Source organism: Mastigoproctus giganteus, chromosome 10 (assembly GCF_048544385.1).
Source record: "Mastigoproctus giganteus isolate SK-2022 chromosome 10, ASM4854438v1, whole genome shotgun sequence".
In the NCBI taxonomy this organism is placed as follows: Eukaryota; Metazoa; Arthropoda; class Arachnida; order Uropygi; family Thelyphonidae; genus Mastigoproctus; species Mastigoproctus giganteus.
In genome coordinates, this window is record NC_143584.1 from 78,029,859 (window position 1) to 78,049,574 (window position 19,716).

General features: G+C 34.7%; 1 protein-coding gene across 1 annotated transcript in view; it reads left to right on the plus strand.

Moving 5' to 3' along the window:
- Positions 1-19,716, plus strand: part of LOC150079103 (AP-1 complex subunit gamma-1-like) — a 650,293-nt gene that overhangs the window by 394,645 nt on the left and 235,932 nt on the right. Inside the window, 1 exon segment of the mRNA XM_090383609.1 lies at positions 15,745-15,799. Within this exon segment, the coding sequence (XP_090239735.1) occupies positions 15,745-15,799 (55 nt within the window).

The following is a 19,716-nucleotide window of genomic DNA, read 5'->3' on the forward strand; positions in this document are numbered from 1 at the left end:
AGAATGACCACCGCATATCCCGGAGCAATATGGCCTTAGTTGCTAATGCTCCTAAAAACCAAATAACAAACAAAATAATTGTTGAAATGTGTTTGAATTTATTTTTTAATAACAATTTAATTCATTAAAACTTTCACAGACCTTTGTCAATTAATAAAATAATTTTAGAAATATTCTGCATTGCCTTTTTTGTTATTAATTATTTTATTAGCAGTTGGATGCTGGACCTATCATTAAGAACTCAAACTCCAGACCTGGGTCCTTTCAAATTTAATCACTAAATATGGAAAGTAGTGCTAATGATAGCATGGCTACATTGTGTAGTGCACCAACCAGTAGCTTAACAAAACCAATGCAACTGCATTGGGGCGGCAGCTTGAAAGGGGCACATTAAATTTGAAAGACAGATTCATTTCTCAAGACCATTAATGAATTTCATTAATAAATGAGCAATTTTTTAAAATTAAATGTAACACATTCTATCAATGGCATCAGACTAAACAATACTCAGGCGGCAAATGCCGCCTGAGTATTATTTAGTCTGATGCTAAGCTTATAGAAATATTAATAAATAAAAGATAGTTGTGAAATATTCAGCAAAACCAGTGTAAAATATAAATATACATCAGTCTGATTTTATTGTAATGTGGGGGAATTTATTTTACATTTTTTGTGTGTATGCATGCTCTGTTGTCAGAGGGCAATATGTTTTATTTCATAATACACAAATTTGTCACACGACAGTCTTGCTATGATCAGTGTTGTCGTCTTTGTGCCTATTTTTTTTTTTTTTTTTTTTGTTTATCTGAAACAAAAAACTACAAGGACTATGAATCAGTTATTACTGTACTAACAAGAGACACATCTGAACTGTAGATCCTTTCATTCTCTTGTATGATGCTCTAAAAGTGACCAATGTATTGGGAGGGACTCTTGCTATAATTAGCATTTATCCCATGGTGTTCAGAGAGCAGAATAAGCAATGACCAGGTAGAGAAAAACATCTACTTTAGTCGCTCCAAAGCATGAAGTTTCATTAAATTTATGGTTTTAGGGTTCATTTGCCATTTTCACAACAACAACATTGTACCCTTCTCTATTGCTTTGTTTCTATAAATTGAACAGGATCCGGACTTTGTCTCTAGCCATGAATAATACATTTTATAACCCTTTTATATGAATCTGTTCTGTTTTCGTTTGGGGGTGGGAAAATTTGTTGCAAAGTTACTTGAAGGAGAAACAAAACGAAAAATTTAGCCAATCACAGAGATTTTCATTTGCTTTATCGGCAGAGAAAGAAAAGTTCTGCAGCTGTTATCAAGCATCGTGTACTATTCTGTGATTCTACATTTTCAAGTTTCAAAGATCACGAAAAAGATTTATCCATTACCACCATTCTCTTCTGACCTGTGATAGAAAGGCTGAAGATGTAAGTAAATTTATTATTCCAGTTTTCATTAGTTTACATGATGGCCCATTCACGAATTATGAATGATCTATGATGTCGGCAATCGTCAAACATCCAGTTTTGATACTAATGTTACTCATTACTATAGATTTATTTATTTATTTTTTTTTTTACTATTCTTTGCATTTTGTTACAATTTGACAGAACAATTTGTAATTTTATTACTATGGTGTCATTATTATTATTATTATTTTATTGAAAATTTGTTGCTGGATCATTTACAGATCAGAGAAAGGTATTATAATATGAATTTTCACCAATCGCTCAGAACTCTTCAACTTCTTTTCTTTGAAATTTGACTTTCTGCAGTCTAACTTTCCTAATATAGAGGGCTGCTTTATGCTGGTTCACTTTTCCAATTACTGGAATATCCTGCCTAAAACATAGATGCAGAACTTAATCATTTCTGCTTGCAGAAATGATTAAATTCTGCATCTATGTTTTAGGCAGGATGGCCCATTCGCAAATCTGTTCTGAACAGGTTTAACAGAGTGTTATTGAAAATGTGTTCTCTTTCATTTGTGATGATTCACTTACTTTGAGTATGTAACTGTTTTTTTTTTTTTTTTTTGGCTTGTAAATTTGTATATTAATTAAACTATAGTGTGTAATTTTGCCACTTTGTGAAAATGAGCAACAAATGTATTCAACACTTTCTTTATCAATGGCTCAAAGATGCTAAATATAAGAACTGACTCTGCAAATTAGATGGTGATTATTTAAAATGTTTTTGTAAATATTGTAAATGCACCCTGACAGCCAAATTAAGTGATATGAAAGGAATCATAATACAAATGGAGCAAGAAACCCAAAGAGCCCCTTTGTTTACAGCATTATAGGGTAATGGCGATAAGAAGGTGCAAAGGCAGACAGCAGCATAGCATTTTTCATAGCTGTATATTGTTCATTAAGGGTAATTGATTGTTTGAGTGACCTTTGTAAATTTCATTTTTCAGACAGAGGGAATGTAAGGACTTCAAACTGTGAAGAACAAAGTGTCAAAATGTCATGTCAAGGAATTATGGTTGGCAAACAAATGTTTGGACAAAAATGTAGAAGAGAATTTATGACAAGAATGTAATTTTTGGAGTAAAGTTTTGGAGCAGCTTATCAAAATAACTCTAAAATTATCAAAAAATTTAATTGGATTTCAAAGTCACTGAGAGAGTTTGAAAGATACAGTACATTTGTACTGTATCTTTCAGACTATTGTACAAATTAGAGCAGAATGGTATTAAGGGTAAGTTGCTACAATGAATAAAAGGATGGTTAAGTGGGAGAAGACAAAGGGTGGTAATCAATGGGTGCTACTCTTCGTGGACTAATGTTATTAGTGGAGTCCCACAGGGTTCGTTTTCGATCCACTGTTGTTTTGTATATTTATCAGTGATATTGATGAAGGTATATCAGGCTTAATGTCGAAGTTTGCAGATGATACAAAGGTTGGCAGGGTTGTTAATGATAGTAATGGCACTGTGCTACTGCAACAGGATCTAGATAATTTGGGCAGATGGACTAAGAAGTGGCAACTGAAGTTTAACCTTGACAAATGCAAAGTACTGCATATGGATAGAAGTAACCCCAGAGAAATGTACCAACTGTGTGGTACTACACTTAAGGTGGTTGAAAATGAAAAAGACCTGGGAGTAATTGTGCAGGCAGATATGAAGTTTTCTGAGCAATGCAGACAGGCTGCCAGGGCAGGTCATGGGGTTTTGTCAATGATATATAGGAATTTTGCTAGCAGAAAAAAGGAGGTGATTATCCCTCTGTATAAGGCAATGGTCAGGCCACGCCTTGAGTACTGCATACAGGTCTGGAGGCCTCATTTTAGAAGGATGTAGATTTACTTGAGCATGTACAGAAGGTGAGGGGAATGAAGGGATCCTCTTACCAAGAGAGGCTTAAGTTCTGCAAATTGCAGTGACTGGAGACTAGGCACCTGCACGGTGATCTGATTGAGGTGTATAAGGTCTTGAATGGGTTGTGCATGCTGAATTCTGATGGGATCCTTCCACTTGTTCAGATTACGAACCTAAGGGGGCATAAATTCAAATTAAGAAAAGACAGATGTAGAATAGATGCGCGGAAATTTGCCTTTAGCCAGCGGGTGGTTAATTGCTGGAACAAACTTCCATCTGTCGTTGTGGAAGTTGATAGGTTGAATAAATTTAAGGAGGAACTGGACAGGCATTTGGAGGGAATGGTGTGATTTTTTTTTTTTTTTTTTTTTTGGCTGATGCTGCATAAGCTCATACACATGCTTTCTTGCATCACATGCCACTACTACTACTACATACTGGGAAACTTTTTGTCTGATGTAAAATTTTAGCTGAATATGATGACACTATGAGACAAGTGTTAAATTTGCCATTTGGCAAACATGCTGTAAAATATGTAAGTCCTAAAATACAAAATTAATTGATAGAATGTATATATTTATATTTAAGTGCAATAGTGTCATTAAAACACAGCCATTTCTGAATAAACAGAATATTCATAAGGCGGCATTGTTTTAAGTTATATCTCATATTGTGTGAATACCTTCACAACGAGTTGCCATGATATTGCACTACTTCGAATAAGTAACGCTTCACCTAAGGAGAAGACTAATGTTACTTATTCTCAGATAGGTACCACCACTCAAGGCAACTCGTTGTGAAGGTATTCACAATATGAGATTATAACTTAAAACGATGCCGCCTTATAAATATTCTGTTTATTCAGGAATGGCTGTGTATTAATGATGCTATTGCACTTAATATATACATAGTCTAAATTTGCTCGCAGCTTGAGGCTTTAGCCCTAAATGCATCTTGATAGAATGTTTGAATTTGCATTTGAAAAGACAAATTAATAATGTAAATAAAAGCATCTCCTTTCTTTTGTGTCATATTAGACACAACTCAGGATATTTCAAAAAAAACATCAGTCGTTATCTGTCGCTACATCAAAAATTTAAACAGCTAAACTGGAAATGAACCTACAGGATTAAAAATCGAGGAGTCTTTTCTTGGCTTCATTCATCTAACCAATCAAACTGCTGCAGTTATAACAATGACTATTTCCACCACACTGCAATCAAATGATTTTGATATTTCTAAATGTTGGGGGCCAAGGATATGATGGCACTAACACGATGAGTGGGGTTTATTAAGGGGTACAAGCCCGCCTAAAAGAAATGAACCAAATGCCTTATATATTCATTGTACAGCTCATAACATCAACTTATTGGTGAACAATGCAGTTAATGGTATCCCAGAAATATCAAAGTATTTTGCAGTTGTACAAAGCATCTATATGTTTTTTTTTGGACATAGCACGAATCTCTGGGACTTGCTATCTTCATATTGTGGTGAATCACACTTTATTTTTTAAAAAAAGCTAAATGTTGTGCGCTGGTCGTCTTTCTTCATTAATAGCAATAAAACAACAATATACAGATATTCTGAAAGTTTTAAACAAAATCATTTTGGATACTACAAAAAAAAAAAAAAAAGAAAGAAAATACAGGTGCAATGAGAGTAAAAAAATAAAACATGGAAAATTTTGAATTTGTTGTTATTACTACAGTAATAGAAAAGGTTCTTTCGAATACACCTAATTCTGTTTTTACACGATAGATACGTTCCTGAAAAATACGTGTAAAAAAAATTCGTGTAAAAAAAGACATTGTATTTATGGAAGAAAAGAAGATTGGTTCCGGATCTAAAAAAATCGGTAAAAATAATTTAAAAAAAACACATAAAATATTCGTTTTAAGCTTATTATTTTATTTCAACAAAATACACATGTAATAATATGTAATTAAAATGTACGAAAATAAATTTGTATGCATATGAAATGAAAAAAATTCTTCATGAACAAAAAAAATCTGTTTTACATATAACAAGATTTTATTCATTTTCCACTTTCTGATAATAAACGGCGCATATGTTTGCGTACAACTGGAATATCACTGCCATCACTAGAAATGTTGTGGACATCGTCTTCTTCCTCTATTAATGAAATTCTTTCTGTGATCTCTTCAGCAAAATCAGCACGAATCTCCTCTGGTGCTGATGTTTCACCGGTTTTACGAACGAATTCAGTTATTAATCGTTGTGTTCGTGTTTTGGTTAGTCCGTTATATAATTCTCTGTAAGAGGCTGTCAACAACTTCAGTTCGCGTTGAAACTTCCCAGCGCGTTCCTCATTAGGGTCATGTTTGACAAAATGATTACCTAATTTTCTAGCCAGTTCCAGACCTTCTTTTATTAAATCTGCATTTAGAACAGGATCATTTTCTTCATTATCACTACGTTCTGTGGGATAAGGAGTCCCAAGGACAACCTCTAATATTTCATCTTCGCTTAGGGCTTTGTCGGTTAACAATTCATCAATATCTTCAAACGATAGATCATCGAATCCTTCTCCACCAATTTTGTGTGCCATTGTAATGATGTTGGGAAATTCGGTCGTATTAGGGATGATGGGATCTTTGCTTTTTACACATTGTGGCCAAACCGCTTTCCAACACGCATTTAAAGTTGCTGGTTTTAATTCAGTTAACGCTAATCCAACTTGATTGATACAATCCATAATTGAGAATTTCTTCCACACATCAATGACTGTTAGTGTTTCATCATTCAGTTTGTCCAAAACGTGTTGGAATGTTCGTTTTACGTAGTATGTTTTAATTGTCGCAATTATACCTTGGTCTAGCGGTTGTATCAAAGATGTAGTATTAGGTAGCAGAAATAAAATTTGTACATTTGGGTGTTCCAAGACAGGATGGCCAGGTGCATTGTCAAGAATCAGAAGAACTTTAAATTCGAGACCTTTCAAATTCAAATAACGTCTGACTTCTGGGACAAAACATTTGTTGAACCATTCTGTAAAAATAGTAGTGGTCACCCAGGCCTTCTTGTTTGCCATCCAGTGAACAGGCAATTTATTGATATCTACACCTTTCATTGAACGTGGGTTTAGGGCTCGATTTACCAGCAGTGGTTTCAACATACGATCTCCTGAAGCGTTGGAGGAAAATAATAAGGTCACACGATCCTTAGCTACCTTAAAACCACCAGCAGTTTTCTGCGATTTACATACGTTCTGTTCGGCATTCGTTTCCAGAAGAAACCAGTTTCATCTGCATTCCACACTTGATCAGGAGTGTATCCTCCATCTTCAATAATTTTTGCAAGTTCCTGCGGGAATACTTTAGCAGCCGATTCATCTGCAGATGCAGTTTCACCTTTAATTTTTATAATATGAAGAGCATTCCTTTTAAGAAACCCTGTCATCCAACCTGTACTCGCAGAAAATTCATACTTTCTGTTTAACTGAGATGAAGTGCTTGGCTCCTTTTCTTTAATCTGTCTGTAAATTCTTAGTGCTGTTTGCTTAATGGCATTTCCATCTACTGGTACTCTTTTTTGTGACTGATCTTCTATCCACATTACCAGGGCCTTTTCCATTTTTTCCTTGACAATATCTCTTGTATATGATGATGAATTAACACTTACTTTTGTTCCAGAACATACCGACTTCCTAATTGCAGCTTCATTTTTCTTAATAGTTCTTACGGTAGCTTCATGTACACCAAAATGCCTTCCTACAGACGTAGCCCCTTGTCCAGTTGCAAGACGATCTAAAATTTGAATTTTAAGTTCCAAAGAAATCGCTTTCCTTTTCATTTTGGTAATAGGCGAATTATTCGACATTATATAAGGGCTACCGAAAAATATCTCAGTTATAATTAATAAAAAAAGGTATGAAAATTTTGTAAACTTACAATTTATTGACTATCGGCAAAATTAATAAATTTATATGTGCACAAATTTCACTAAAGATTCTTTCACTTTGAAATAGAGCTTACTACTACATGTCTGCTGAAGATACAATGCACGAATAGCGTAGATGTGCACAAAATTAATAAAAACGTTGATGATTCATAGATACCTAGACGTAAACATTGGTAAGCAAAAGCACGCGTTTCAAAACGCAAACACTAGCTGTTATCCAATCTACTGATGCGTGTAATATAGAAATGATACTAATATGCCACAAATAAAAAAAAAATTTCTTAGAATTTAGGCAAAAAAAAATTCATAGAAATCGTGTTAAATCAAAATGACTCGCGTAAAAAGAGAATGAAATATTTATTTTGAATTCGTGTTAAACCAAATTCGTGTAAAAAAAGTTTGTGCAAAAACAGAATTAGGTGTGTAAATTTGGCATCAAAATTTTCTGCAAAGAAAGGATTTAGATATTGCTCAGGCAGTGCAACACTTTTAGAAATGTCTTTTGTTATAGTAAAACAACTACGAAATGAATTCGAAATTATTTTGAAGGAAGCAACTATTGTCACAAAAAAATGGAGTACTCAAACTGATTTTAAAAATGAAAGAAAATGAATAATAAAAAAAATTTATGACAAACTTGTAGATCACCAATTTTAAAATTTACAGCATTGTTTCCAAGTTAGTCTTTTATAGAATAGTTGACATTTTAACTAGTCAACTAAAACACAAATTCAAGGGTTTGAAAACTACTGCCAACTTGTTTTCATTTTTAACACCGAAAATATTACTGAACTTGACAGACAAAGAATCATGCAAAACACATCTTGTTTATTTTCCGGAAATTAGGAATAGAAAAAAGAAAACTTTTTATCATGAAAAGATGAAATAATAACAGATTTAGATGAAAAAATTAAAATAACATTTGTATTTTATCTTAATTGACATTGTTATACAACAAATTATATGACCATTTTAATTGATTACCACAAGTGTCAAAAAAAAATTGATTTTCTCCTAAAGATTAAAAAAACATCAAAATCCGATTTGTGGGAGAGCTTTAAACATTTTCATACAGATTATTCAAATGATGTCTCAAATAGTATTTGTTCAGAAATGACATATTTAAAACTACATGATACAAAACAAAAATAATGCATTAGGAATCCGAAAGACATTAACATTAGTAGAGGCATATGATGCAAGAAAGCAAGCTTATGCAGCATTAGCCAAAAAAAAAAAAAAACTCGCTCTCATTTCACCCCTCCATTCGTTCCAAATACCCGTCCAGCTCAGCCTTACATTTATTTAGGCTATCAACTTCCACAACAAAAGATGAAAGTCTGTTCCACCAATCAACTACCCGCTGGCTAAAGGCAAACTTCTGCACATCTATCTTACAACTGTCTTTCCTCAATTTGAATTTATGCCCTCTCAGGCAATTATTCTCAGCAAGAGGAAGAATCCCATCAGCATTGAGCATGCTCAAACCATTCAAGCCGTTATACATCTCAATCAGATCACCTCGCAGGTGCCTAGTCTCCAGACACTGTAATCTGCAAAACTTCAGCCTTCCTTTGTAAGAGCAACCCTTCATTCCATTCACTAATCTTTTTGCCCTTCTCTGTACTCATTCCATCAGCTCTGCATCCTTCTTAAAATGAGGCCTCCAGACCTGTATACAGTACTCGAGGTGTGGCCTTATACAAGGGGATAATCACCTCTTTATCCCTGTTAGAAAAATTCCTGTATATCATTGACAAGACACCATGAGCTACTCTTGCAGACCATCTGCACTGCTCAGAAAACTTCATATCTGCCTGCACAATTATCCCTAGCACAATTACATTTTATTATTTATCATAGAAAATAATTTAGAATAAATATTTCCTAATATATTTGTTGCTTAAGAATTTTTTTGACTCTCCCTGTAACAGTAGCATCAGCTGAGACATTTTTCAGTAAATTAAAGTTAATAAAAATATACAGTCATCAGTGCATCAACAAAGATTAAATGCTTCTGCAATATCATCAACTGAATGAGAAATAGCTGATGAATGTTCTTTTGAGGATGTAATTAATAAATAGATGGAAAGACTTCAAAACAAAACTGAAAATACATAAAATATATTTGTGTGAATTCCCTCTTTGTATCAAATTAAAAAAAAATTTATTATGTCTGTTTTAGGTGATTTTTTTTGTTTTGTTTTGTTTTGTCTAATTATGCTGTAATAATCAATATATTTAGTACATAAACATTTGTGTAAATTCCCTTTTTCTGTCATTAAACAATTAAATAATAAGTGAAAATAATCAAATAAGTAATAATTATAAATTATAATTATAATTATAGAAAATATAAATATATTTTAATGATATTAAAATAATTGTAATAATTAATACTTAATAAATATATGCTAGTCTAATATTTTTTTTGTCTCAACATAAATTAATGGGGCCGCTTAACCCCTTTTGCGCCCAGGCCCCAACTTACCTTTGCACAGCCCTGCTTCCAACCCAACCACCGCACATCCCCAGAGCAATATGGCCTTAGTTGCTAATGCTCCTAAAAACCAAATAACAACAACAGCTTCCAACCTTCATTTCATCTGCAAACTTGGACATTAAACCTGATATACCTTCATCAATATCATTAATAAATACAGTAAAGAACAATAGGCCCACACCAAACTCTGAGGGACTCCACTAATAACATTAACTTAGCTCAAGAAGAGCTGTGTCCATTAATTACCACTCAAACCATCCCTTTATCAACAGCATCAATTTGCCCTTAATACCATACTGCTCCAATTTGTACAGTAGTCTTCCATGTGCAATGGTATCAAAAGCTTTCCTAAGATCCAAGTATATGATATCAAAATTATTTTTTGCATTCAGTTCCTTTGTGACCATATCATGGTATCCAATCAAATTGGCCAGACAAGATTTCCCTTTAACAAACCCATGCTGTCTTAACTATTACTGCAGTCTTGTCTAGATGATCCTGCAATGCTTCTTTAACCAGTGACTCCATTATTTTCCCCAGAACACAAGTTAAACTAACAGGTTTATAGTAACTTGTGTCACATTTTGATTCCCCCCCCCCTTTGTGAATTGGGGATACATTTGCACACTTCCAACAGTGAGCCCGAGGAAGCTCTCATAATTATGGCTTAGGGTTTTCTTACTTCCTTTGATGCAATTTAATTTAACTGGATAGATCCCATCCACCCCAGGTTCTTTTCTTATGTTTAACTTCAACAATTTCTCCTCCACTTTCCTCTCAGTTATTACAAAATCATTTAGCTCCCTGCCAGAGTTTGATAAACTGACATTCCCCTCCCTCATGTGTGAATATAGATGTGAAATACTCATTTGGTGTCAGCTACCTGAGCAGGATCATCAACAGTCGAACCATCGATATCCAGTGGACCAATCTGATTCATCCCCTTCCTTCTAGAGTTTACATAAGTAAAGAACTCTTTGCTATTTTTCTTTGCATCTTTTTCCAAGTATTTCTTGTTATCTGCCTTAGCCTGTCTAACCTCCTTTGTGACTTGATTGCAGACCAGCTTATATCTATCATAGGCTTCTGTGTCACCTGTTAGTTTATATGCATCCCATGCATTTTTCTTCTCTGCCACAAATCTCACTAGCAGGGCCGAATTAAGAATGAAATAGGCCCCCAGCCATATTTATATTTGAGGCCCCTTTAATATACAGGCTGGTTTAAAAGTGATGGTCAATAATTTAAAGGTGAACTGTACTGACTACAATATGCAAAAAAAGCCTAGTAAACATGGGTCCTTAAGTGAATCGTTTTCAAGATATTGCACATTTCTAGTTGGGATCCACAACTGACAAGGTGAACTGTATAGAGTTGGGATCCACTACTAACTTGTTTGTTTAGGTTAGGTTATGCTCATTCTCTCCGTTTCCCCTCTCTCGATGCTCAGAGACATACTAGTACTTGTCAAAGGATAGTCAACGTGGAAAAAGGATCACTGCGTACAGCAATGAAGAGTATGCAGACATGCACATCATGATGGTAAAGCCAACAGCAGTGTACTTGAGGCTGCACGTTTTTACCAAGAAGCATTTCCCTGCCAAAGGCAGCCCAACAGGCACACTTTCATCAGTGTACATCAGTGCCTTCGAGAAAATGGGCACTTTGCACATGGAGTAGGAGCAGGTAGCCCCAGAAGCATAACACCTGATGTTGAGGAAAGAACATTCTGTAACATGTAACATCTGTAAAATCCTGTGGTTTTCAAACCAAAAATTAAAAATGTATTATATTATGTTTAATAATACCATCCTTAGTGAAGGGTGGTTTTATTAAACAGGAGCATTGTTTGTGTTCGTCAATTGCACTTTTATGCAGCATACTGCTGAATGTTAGTAGATTATTTGGCTGGTTTAAGACTCAGAGTGACATAGTGGCTATGAAGTCCTCTAGTTCCTTCCCATCAAAAGTACCCATTCTGTTTGGAGTGTGGCAATGGGGGGGGAGATCTGCAGTTTGCATTGTTATATGAATCTCATTGTCAGGTAGCTGGTGTATAGCTGTTGCAAGGTATTGGGTGGAAGGGGTTATATTTTGATCCTGCCCACAGTACATGGATATGACATGAAATGAACCTAAAGGGGAGATTATCTGCGCACATGCTACTAGTGAAGTGCATAAACTATTTATCTCGGTAACTGTAATTGTAACATTTGTATTTTTGACCAGTATATCTGCCCATGTAGTATTTGTGGTGGTTTCAATAATTCTGTAATTTGCACATGGGTATAGGACTCCTGGATACATGCAATATCTATTTAGTGTTCTTCCATGACTAGTTTTAGCTGATGAGCTACTGTATGGGCTCTGGGCTTTTAGCTGATGAGCTACTGTATGGGCTCTGGGCATTTAGCTGAAGGAACTTCAAGGCCTGGTACTGATTCTGATCACAAGTTATGTCCATAATCTATTTTCTGCTTTTGTTGTTTAATTGCCTTCATGTAGATTGGACACTTGGCATCCCTCATTGAATTGTTGAAGGCTAGCCCGATGATTTACAATTTGCACATTTGGCATCCTGTGTCTTTTTGCATTGACTGTAGTCATGTCCCTTTACCGCACAGTGGCCACATGTGTTCTCTTTTTTTGAGAGCATGTGTGAGAAGTGTACCCAAACTTCATACACCTGTAACATTTGAGTATAGGGAAATGTTCCTTATACCTGTGGCTACCAAGAGAAAATATGCCCTCAGCCTCTTTGTGGATTTTAAAGGGGCCTTTGACACCCTTTGATGGCAAAGCATCCTGGAGAGAGTCCGAGAGGCTGGGGTGTCTGCACCAATAGTGCTGGACACTAGGTGATACGCCTAGTGTCCAGCACTATTGGCAATCTCTTGAGGGTCACCAGAAAAAACTGGTGTGTGAAAGGGCAAACTGTAAAGCTCTACTATGAATGTATTTTTCTTCCAATAACCACCTGTGGGGCTGGGGCCATAGAGCCAACTACACCATAGTAAAATCACAGGCTAGACCAAGCACAGCACACCATCCTCCTAATGACCTCTAGGGCCTGCAGAACAGTTACTACTCCTGCACTGCAAGTCCTATCCAGCAAGTTACCTCTTCATCTCAATGTGGCACACCATTATCTAATATATCATAAGTGATGGCACCTCCCATGCAGCAGCAGCAACAACATAATATTGGACCTGAACAACACCATCCAAGAAGAGAAGAAAAGAATTAGACATGAAATGAACTCCATCTGGCAGAATTCCTGGGCCGCCAACCAACTTGGAAGAACCACCCATAATTACATGTCAACAGTGCAGGAGCACCCCCCAAACAGTTCGATAAATGGTTCATAGCAAGCTTACACATGAATTTTCTACTAACTGGACATGGAAGCCTCAACACAAAACTTCATGCGTTGGGCCTGGTACAAAACCCTGCTTGCACCTGTGGAATGCCAGAGATGGCCCACCACATCATTACCTTCACCTGTCCGATTTACCAAGACCTGCAAATGCCTCTTCAAACTCTGCCCACAGTACATATGCACCGGAACAGGCACCTCTACTTATACAAACAAAGGAAAACTTTGCAGCATCCAGTGAATTCGCAGAACGTGTATTCAACTGCCAGTGTCATCTGATGGCTCACCCAAACTAAGATCCTGCCAGGATATGACCAGCCTGTAGGCTCCACCCATATCCTAGCAGAATTCCCGACAAGACAAACCCACTGACAATGACTACCAAACTTGGAAGACACTCCAGACCATGACAGCTAACCTCGTATTGGGGTGGGGTTAGTTTTCTGGGGAATGCCTTCTCCCATTCCCAACTTACTATGCTCTTATTCCCCCCACACAAACATCCCAAACTTCTCCCGCTATCACCAACTTCTCTCACTTACTACTTGGAGCCCCCCCCCCCAGCTACCCTGGGATTCCAGTAGTCATCGATAGTTGAACCTGGTATGCCTCCACACGGCTAGGGATAGGGGTCAGGGGGTGCTAGACCTAGTGTCTGGTGTACCTTGGCTTCTATATGCCTGTTGGTCTGGCCAACAGCAGAACATGTCCTGTTGTTGGCCGGAAGTAACGGCTTGGGTTATGCCCAGTACTGAGGACTCAGCAGAGAATGGGGGGGGGAACCCTGGAGCCCTCAACAATGATACTAGACATCTGAATCTGTTACTACCCCATCCTATTTAAATTATTTTGTGTTTTGACAGTATCTGCTTTCCAGTTTAAAGACTGGGCAGATCTTGATTTAATGCTGTATTTTAACATGAATTCAGAGTTTAGTTGCTCCTCTGTCATATATTCTTGTAAATTTTTTTTTGTAGATATCAATTTTAATTTCATGTTTAGTTTTCGTTTTATTGAAATCAGAATTAGGATATAAGTACCCTTAGTTTTAAGCTTGTCTGTTTTCAGCCCTAAATCTGTGACCACAGGGTTATTTATCTTGTCTGCATCTATATATATATATATTATATTTTTTTTATAATATATGTTATATATCGTCGTAGATGTTAGAAAACCTTCTATGTGACCCAAAATGTGTTCTTGACATTTTGTTATCACTGGATTCTTTTCAGACATTTTCCCACATAGAAGGCATTCACCATGTTATGCAGCAAAAAAAATTCTGAATCCAATGATAACAAAATGTCAGGAACACATTTTGGGTCACATAGGAGGTTTTCTAACATGAACGACAATATATTTTTTTATCTTGTCTGCAATTTTTTAAGTAACAGTTTTTTTTTTAACTATGCTAGTTTATCTTGTCTTTCTCATACCTTTAATTTTAATATTGTTTAATTGAGACTCCAGATTCTTGATGGTGGCCTTGCAGTCTCACTAGAGTAGTTTACTTCCCTCAGTTGGTCTGATAATTATAACATTATTCTCTGTGTCCTGTTTTGGAATACTTCATGTCACTTTGTTGGTTTTTGGCTTGCTTGATTGGATTTCAAGGCCTGTACACAGGTTTTGGAGTGTAGTCTTTACTTCACCCATTTGAACTCTTTTGTTTCAAGATTTGCTTTCAGAACTTTGTTTTCTATATGTGGTTCTGTGACTGTATATCAATACCAGTCCAACATTCAATGATTTGTTTCCTAACAACAGCAGAAATTCTGCTTGTCTGTTGTTCCATTTCCTTTTCTAGCTCTATCTTATGACAGTAACCCACAGCAGGGCCAGCTGTCTGAATCCTCTGTATTTGTGGGATTTCCATTCTCAGTTGGGTCTTCATATGCTGGATTTACTTGAAGTAGGACCAGGTCTCATTTCTTCGTCATCAGTGTTTGCCTGGAAATTTTTGCATAATTTTCCATTCACTTTAATTGAACTCTGTAGTCCGACATCATTTTTTTCATCATATTTTTCAGACAATATATCCTTGTCAAACTTATGATAATTTGAATTTTTAAGTGAGATTTTATTGGAATTAATTAGAGCAGGGTCTAAGGATTTCATTGGCAATTCATACATAACAATCTTCAAGGATTTCTTAGTAAATCTTAGTGTAGACTAAGCTCACCAAAAGGGGGATTAAAGTATCAATCAATAACAATGCTTAAGTTATCAAATCAAAAATAACACAAGTCTCGTCTCTTTAAATGTAGAATTACAGAATTGCAAAAATTACAGCAAGTTTCTGTGCTGTCTACATATATATTAAGCTCACCATTAAGTTCTAGTGAAATGTGAGCATGACAAGAGTGTCTATCAAGAAAAAAAATAATGCCTGTACAGTAACAGTGGTATTCGTGAAATAGAGCACCATTTTTCTTGTTTAGGAATTGGAAGTGGTCAGATTTCACCAAGAAGTTAAAAGTGTACACAATCAACCTAGCTTGAAATACTTTATCTTTGTAATGGATTTCAAAGGAATATCTCTTCCTTTAATTTGATGTTTATGAAATTGGAATTGTCTATAGTTTCTGAAATTCCTAATTGTTTTTATTAGGTATGCACCAAGTAAAAGATGGCATATAGATACAGTAATTAAAGTATTAACAATGGTGAGTATGATTTTTTATCATTCATAGTGTTTTTAAAAGTGTTTAGCTATATATGTGCCTTTATACAATAAATAGTGAAGTATTTGTTGTATAAATTTGTTGCATTTGCAACAAATATCATGCAGTCTAGAAAATACACTATTGATGAACTTAATATGTGTGATATTTTACAAGCATGATGTACTCTTATTTATTCCCCTGCAATAGATTTTTAAATATTAGAGCAATTATATATTTAAATATTGAAACTAAGAAGTGACAGTTAAGTTAGATAAGCATATTACTTGTTCTCTAAATATTGTGCAGAAAGCTCTCATATTTCATTATCTTCAACTTTAATTATTGTTGTTCATGTTGTTGGGCCCCGATAATGTAGTAAAATATGAGAGTAACTATAGAGAATAATTCACTCTACTTTTTACAATATGAAAATTCCAATTACAGTTGTAGCACTATATAACGACCCTCCAGGGCAGTGGTTCTCAAAGTGGGTGTCACTTACTTATAAGGGTGTAGCAACTTCAAATTTAGCATCAGCTTACATCGTGGCCATCACTACAAAAGATCGTTGATTTTCATGCAACTGTGTAAATTAGAAGTCGTCATGAAATAACTGCTTACCGCATCACAGTGTTTATGTACATACACCTACATATACGGAACAGCCAAGCCGTCCATCATGTACACTATATTTGAAACGGCACAGTGCTGCTGCGAACGCTCATACTCGCTTAGCTGATCTTAGCCCTTATCTTGCATTCCTCCTTTGGTGTATCAGTGTACCTAGTTGTGCATATAGTAGAGTATGTTTTGCACGTTAAAGTTTTAGTTAATATTTCTATTTCAATTACTTTAAAACAGTGGCCATAGAAACTTTATTATTAAAAAGAGAAAAAATCAAGATAGTAATGAACATTTTGAATCAAGAAATAGTGACATGCAATGAAGATACTTCACAGAGCAGCAGAAAAACTGAAGTAAGAATAAGTTCAACTATAAGAAAGTAAGCACAAGTTCAACTATAAAAAGAAAAAAACCAAAAAAGTAAGCACAAGTTCAGCTATAAAAAAGACAGTTCCTTAGAAATGGGGTTTACATGGTGTGGTGATAGTTTTGCACCTAATCCTATTTGTGTCATTTGTGGAGTAATATTAGCAAATGACGCTATGAATCCAAGCAAATTATCACAATATTTCACTACAAAACATAGTAACCTTTGTAATCAGATACCAGATTGCTTCAAAAGATTATTAAAATCACAAGAAAAACAAAGTAGTTTTATAAAAAAAATTTTAAGTTGCTGATCGAGCACAAGAAGCCAGTTATTTAGTGGCAGAAATAATAGCCAAAGAAATGAAACTGCATACTACTGCAGAGAAACTAATTCTCCCTGCCTGTGCAGTAATTTGTAAAACAATGTTTGGGATAGAAGAAGAATTAAAGAAAATTCCTTTGTCTGATAATATGATTCGCAGACGTATTTGCGATATGTCAGATAATATTAAAAAAATTGTTTCTTCTAAAATTAAAGAATCTCCTATATTTGCATTACAAGTAGATGAATCTACAGATATTGGAGGTAAAACCCAACTACTGGCATTTGTTCATGTTATTGAAAATGCTAAAATAATAGAATAATTTTTATGTTGCAAAGAATTAGAACAAACCACGACAGGTAAAGATGTTTTGAATGAATATTTAAAATCTATAGATGTATCAGGGAATCATGTGTGGGAATATGCACAGATGGGGCATTGTCCATGGTTGGGTCATTAAAGGGTTTTCTCTCACTAGATAAAAAAGAAAATAAGAATATCAAATCTACTCATTGTTTTTCACATCGACAAGCTTTAATTGCAAAAACACTAGCAGTGGAATTGTTAACTGTCTTGAATGAAATAATTAAGATGATTAATTATATTAAGAGAAGCAGCGCCTCCGTAGCCAGGTGGGCAGGAGCAGCAGTGCATAGCACACGCTTTGTGATTAGACCGGGGTTCGAGCCTGTGACCACCAAATATGGAGGATGTGGAAGGTTAGGGAATAACCACCACATATCCCCAGTCCGGATAAAGGGTAAAGGTTGGCGTCAGGAAGGGCATCCGGCCATAAAAATATCATGCCAAAACAGTAAAAAATGTTGACCTCATATAAAATGGAAAAAAGGAGAGGACAAAAAAAAAAAAAAAAAAAAATTATATTAAGAGCAGCCCTCTGAAATCACGGTTGTTTGCAAATGTGAAGAACTTGGATTCACGCATTTGAACTTTCTTCTTCATACTGATATCAGATGGTTGGCCAAAGGACAAGTATTGAGTCGAGTTTACGAATTAAAAGTAGAACTCTTCACGTTTTTTGAACAAGAAAACAAGCATGAATTTTGTCAATTGTTGAAAAATGATTTTTGGTGTACAAAATTCGCTTATATAACAGATATGTTTGAACAATTGAATAATGTAAATTCCAGTATGCAATGAAGGGATGAAAATTTATTAAAATCTTCTGATAAAATTACCACTTTTAAAGACGGTAAAATTTTGGAAAATTAAAGTTAATGAAGCCGACATGGAAATATTTTCAAAGACAGCTGCAACAAAAAATTAAAATATAAAGAAGTTAATTTCTGAACACTTAACGTCACTAGAAGAACAGATTTGTCATTATTTTCCTGATATATCTATCGACAGTTTTGACTGGATATGAAATCCGTTTGTTGAATTAACATCTAATAAAATGGAGTTAAGCCTTAAAGAAGAAGAGGAATTAATACAAATTCGCAATGCCTGTTGCAATTAAAATACTCTGAAATTTCACTCGAATCCTTTTGGCTATTAAGAAGGAATAGGAGCCAGAACACTTCAAGTTTTGGTACAATTTTCTACCTCATACTTGTGCAAACTCGCGTTTTCTATGCTCGTTAATATCAAAACTAAAAAAAGGAAAAGACTGAAGTCAGTTGAAAATAAAATGCGAGTATGTTTGTCTAAAATATGCTCAAATATAAACGAACTATGTAAATCGCATCAAGCACATGATTCACATTAATTGTTTTATGTTTTGTTCTCTTTTTAAGAATATATTTTTATTGTAATAAGCATTTTTTCCCCAAAATTAATAAAATTTCAATATAATTTTGTATTGTTTTTTTTTTTTTTTTTTTTTAATTTTGAATTATTTTAGTTTCTGGATATAAATTAGAAAATATACTTATTGTTCTAAAACATTAAAAGAGGTATGAAAAAACAATCGAATATTATTTCTTTAATTTTGATTTTTTCATACAATTTCTTATTCTTAGAGATATAGAAATTGTGCATAAAATGAGGTATGAAGTCAATTTTTAAATAAAAAAATTTTTGTTTAAAAATCCTGTACCAAAAGCCAAATGTTTTTTTCATGCATTTTTCAAAAAAAAATTCCCTCACTGCCCTTCCACATGCGCCACTTTACAAAATATTCTGACAGCACCCATGCACCCAGTGCTGGCAGTGCCGGGAATTTTTCATAATGGATTTTGGTTGTCCTCACATTAAAAAGTTTGAGAATCACTGCTCTAGGGGAATGAGAAAAACAGTCATCATATCTGAAGGATGTATCGATCATTCATAAAATCACCAAAAAAACAAATAAAAGCTTGAACATTTAATGTAATTCTACTAATAGAATATAGTTTAATCTTATTTATAGTATTTACTGCAATATTGAACAAGAAAATTATGATTGTCAATTTTGCATTGATTTTAGAGTGCAGTAAAAATTTTCAATTGAATTTACAATTTAATTGTAAATTTCACTACATAGGTTACATTCCTAACAAGAGAATTGTTTCATACTAATAATCTATCGAAACATGCTGTTTCTGTGGTAGAGCATGTTTTAAAAGAGAATTATGAAGGTGCATGATAACAGTTATTTCA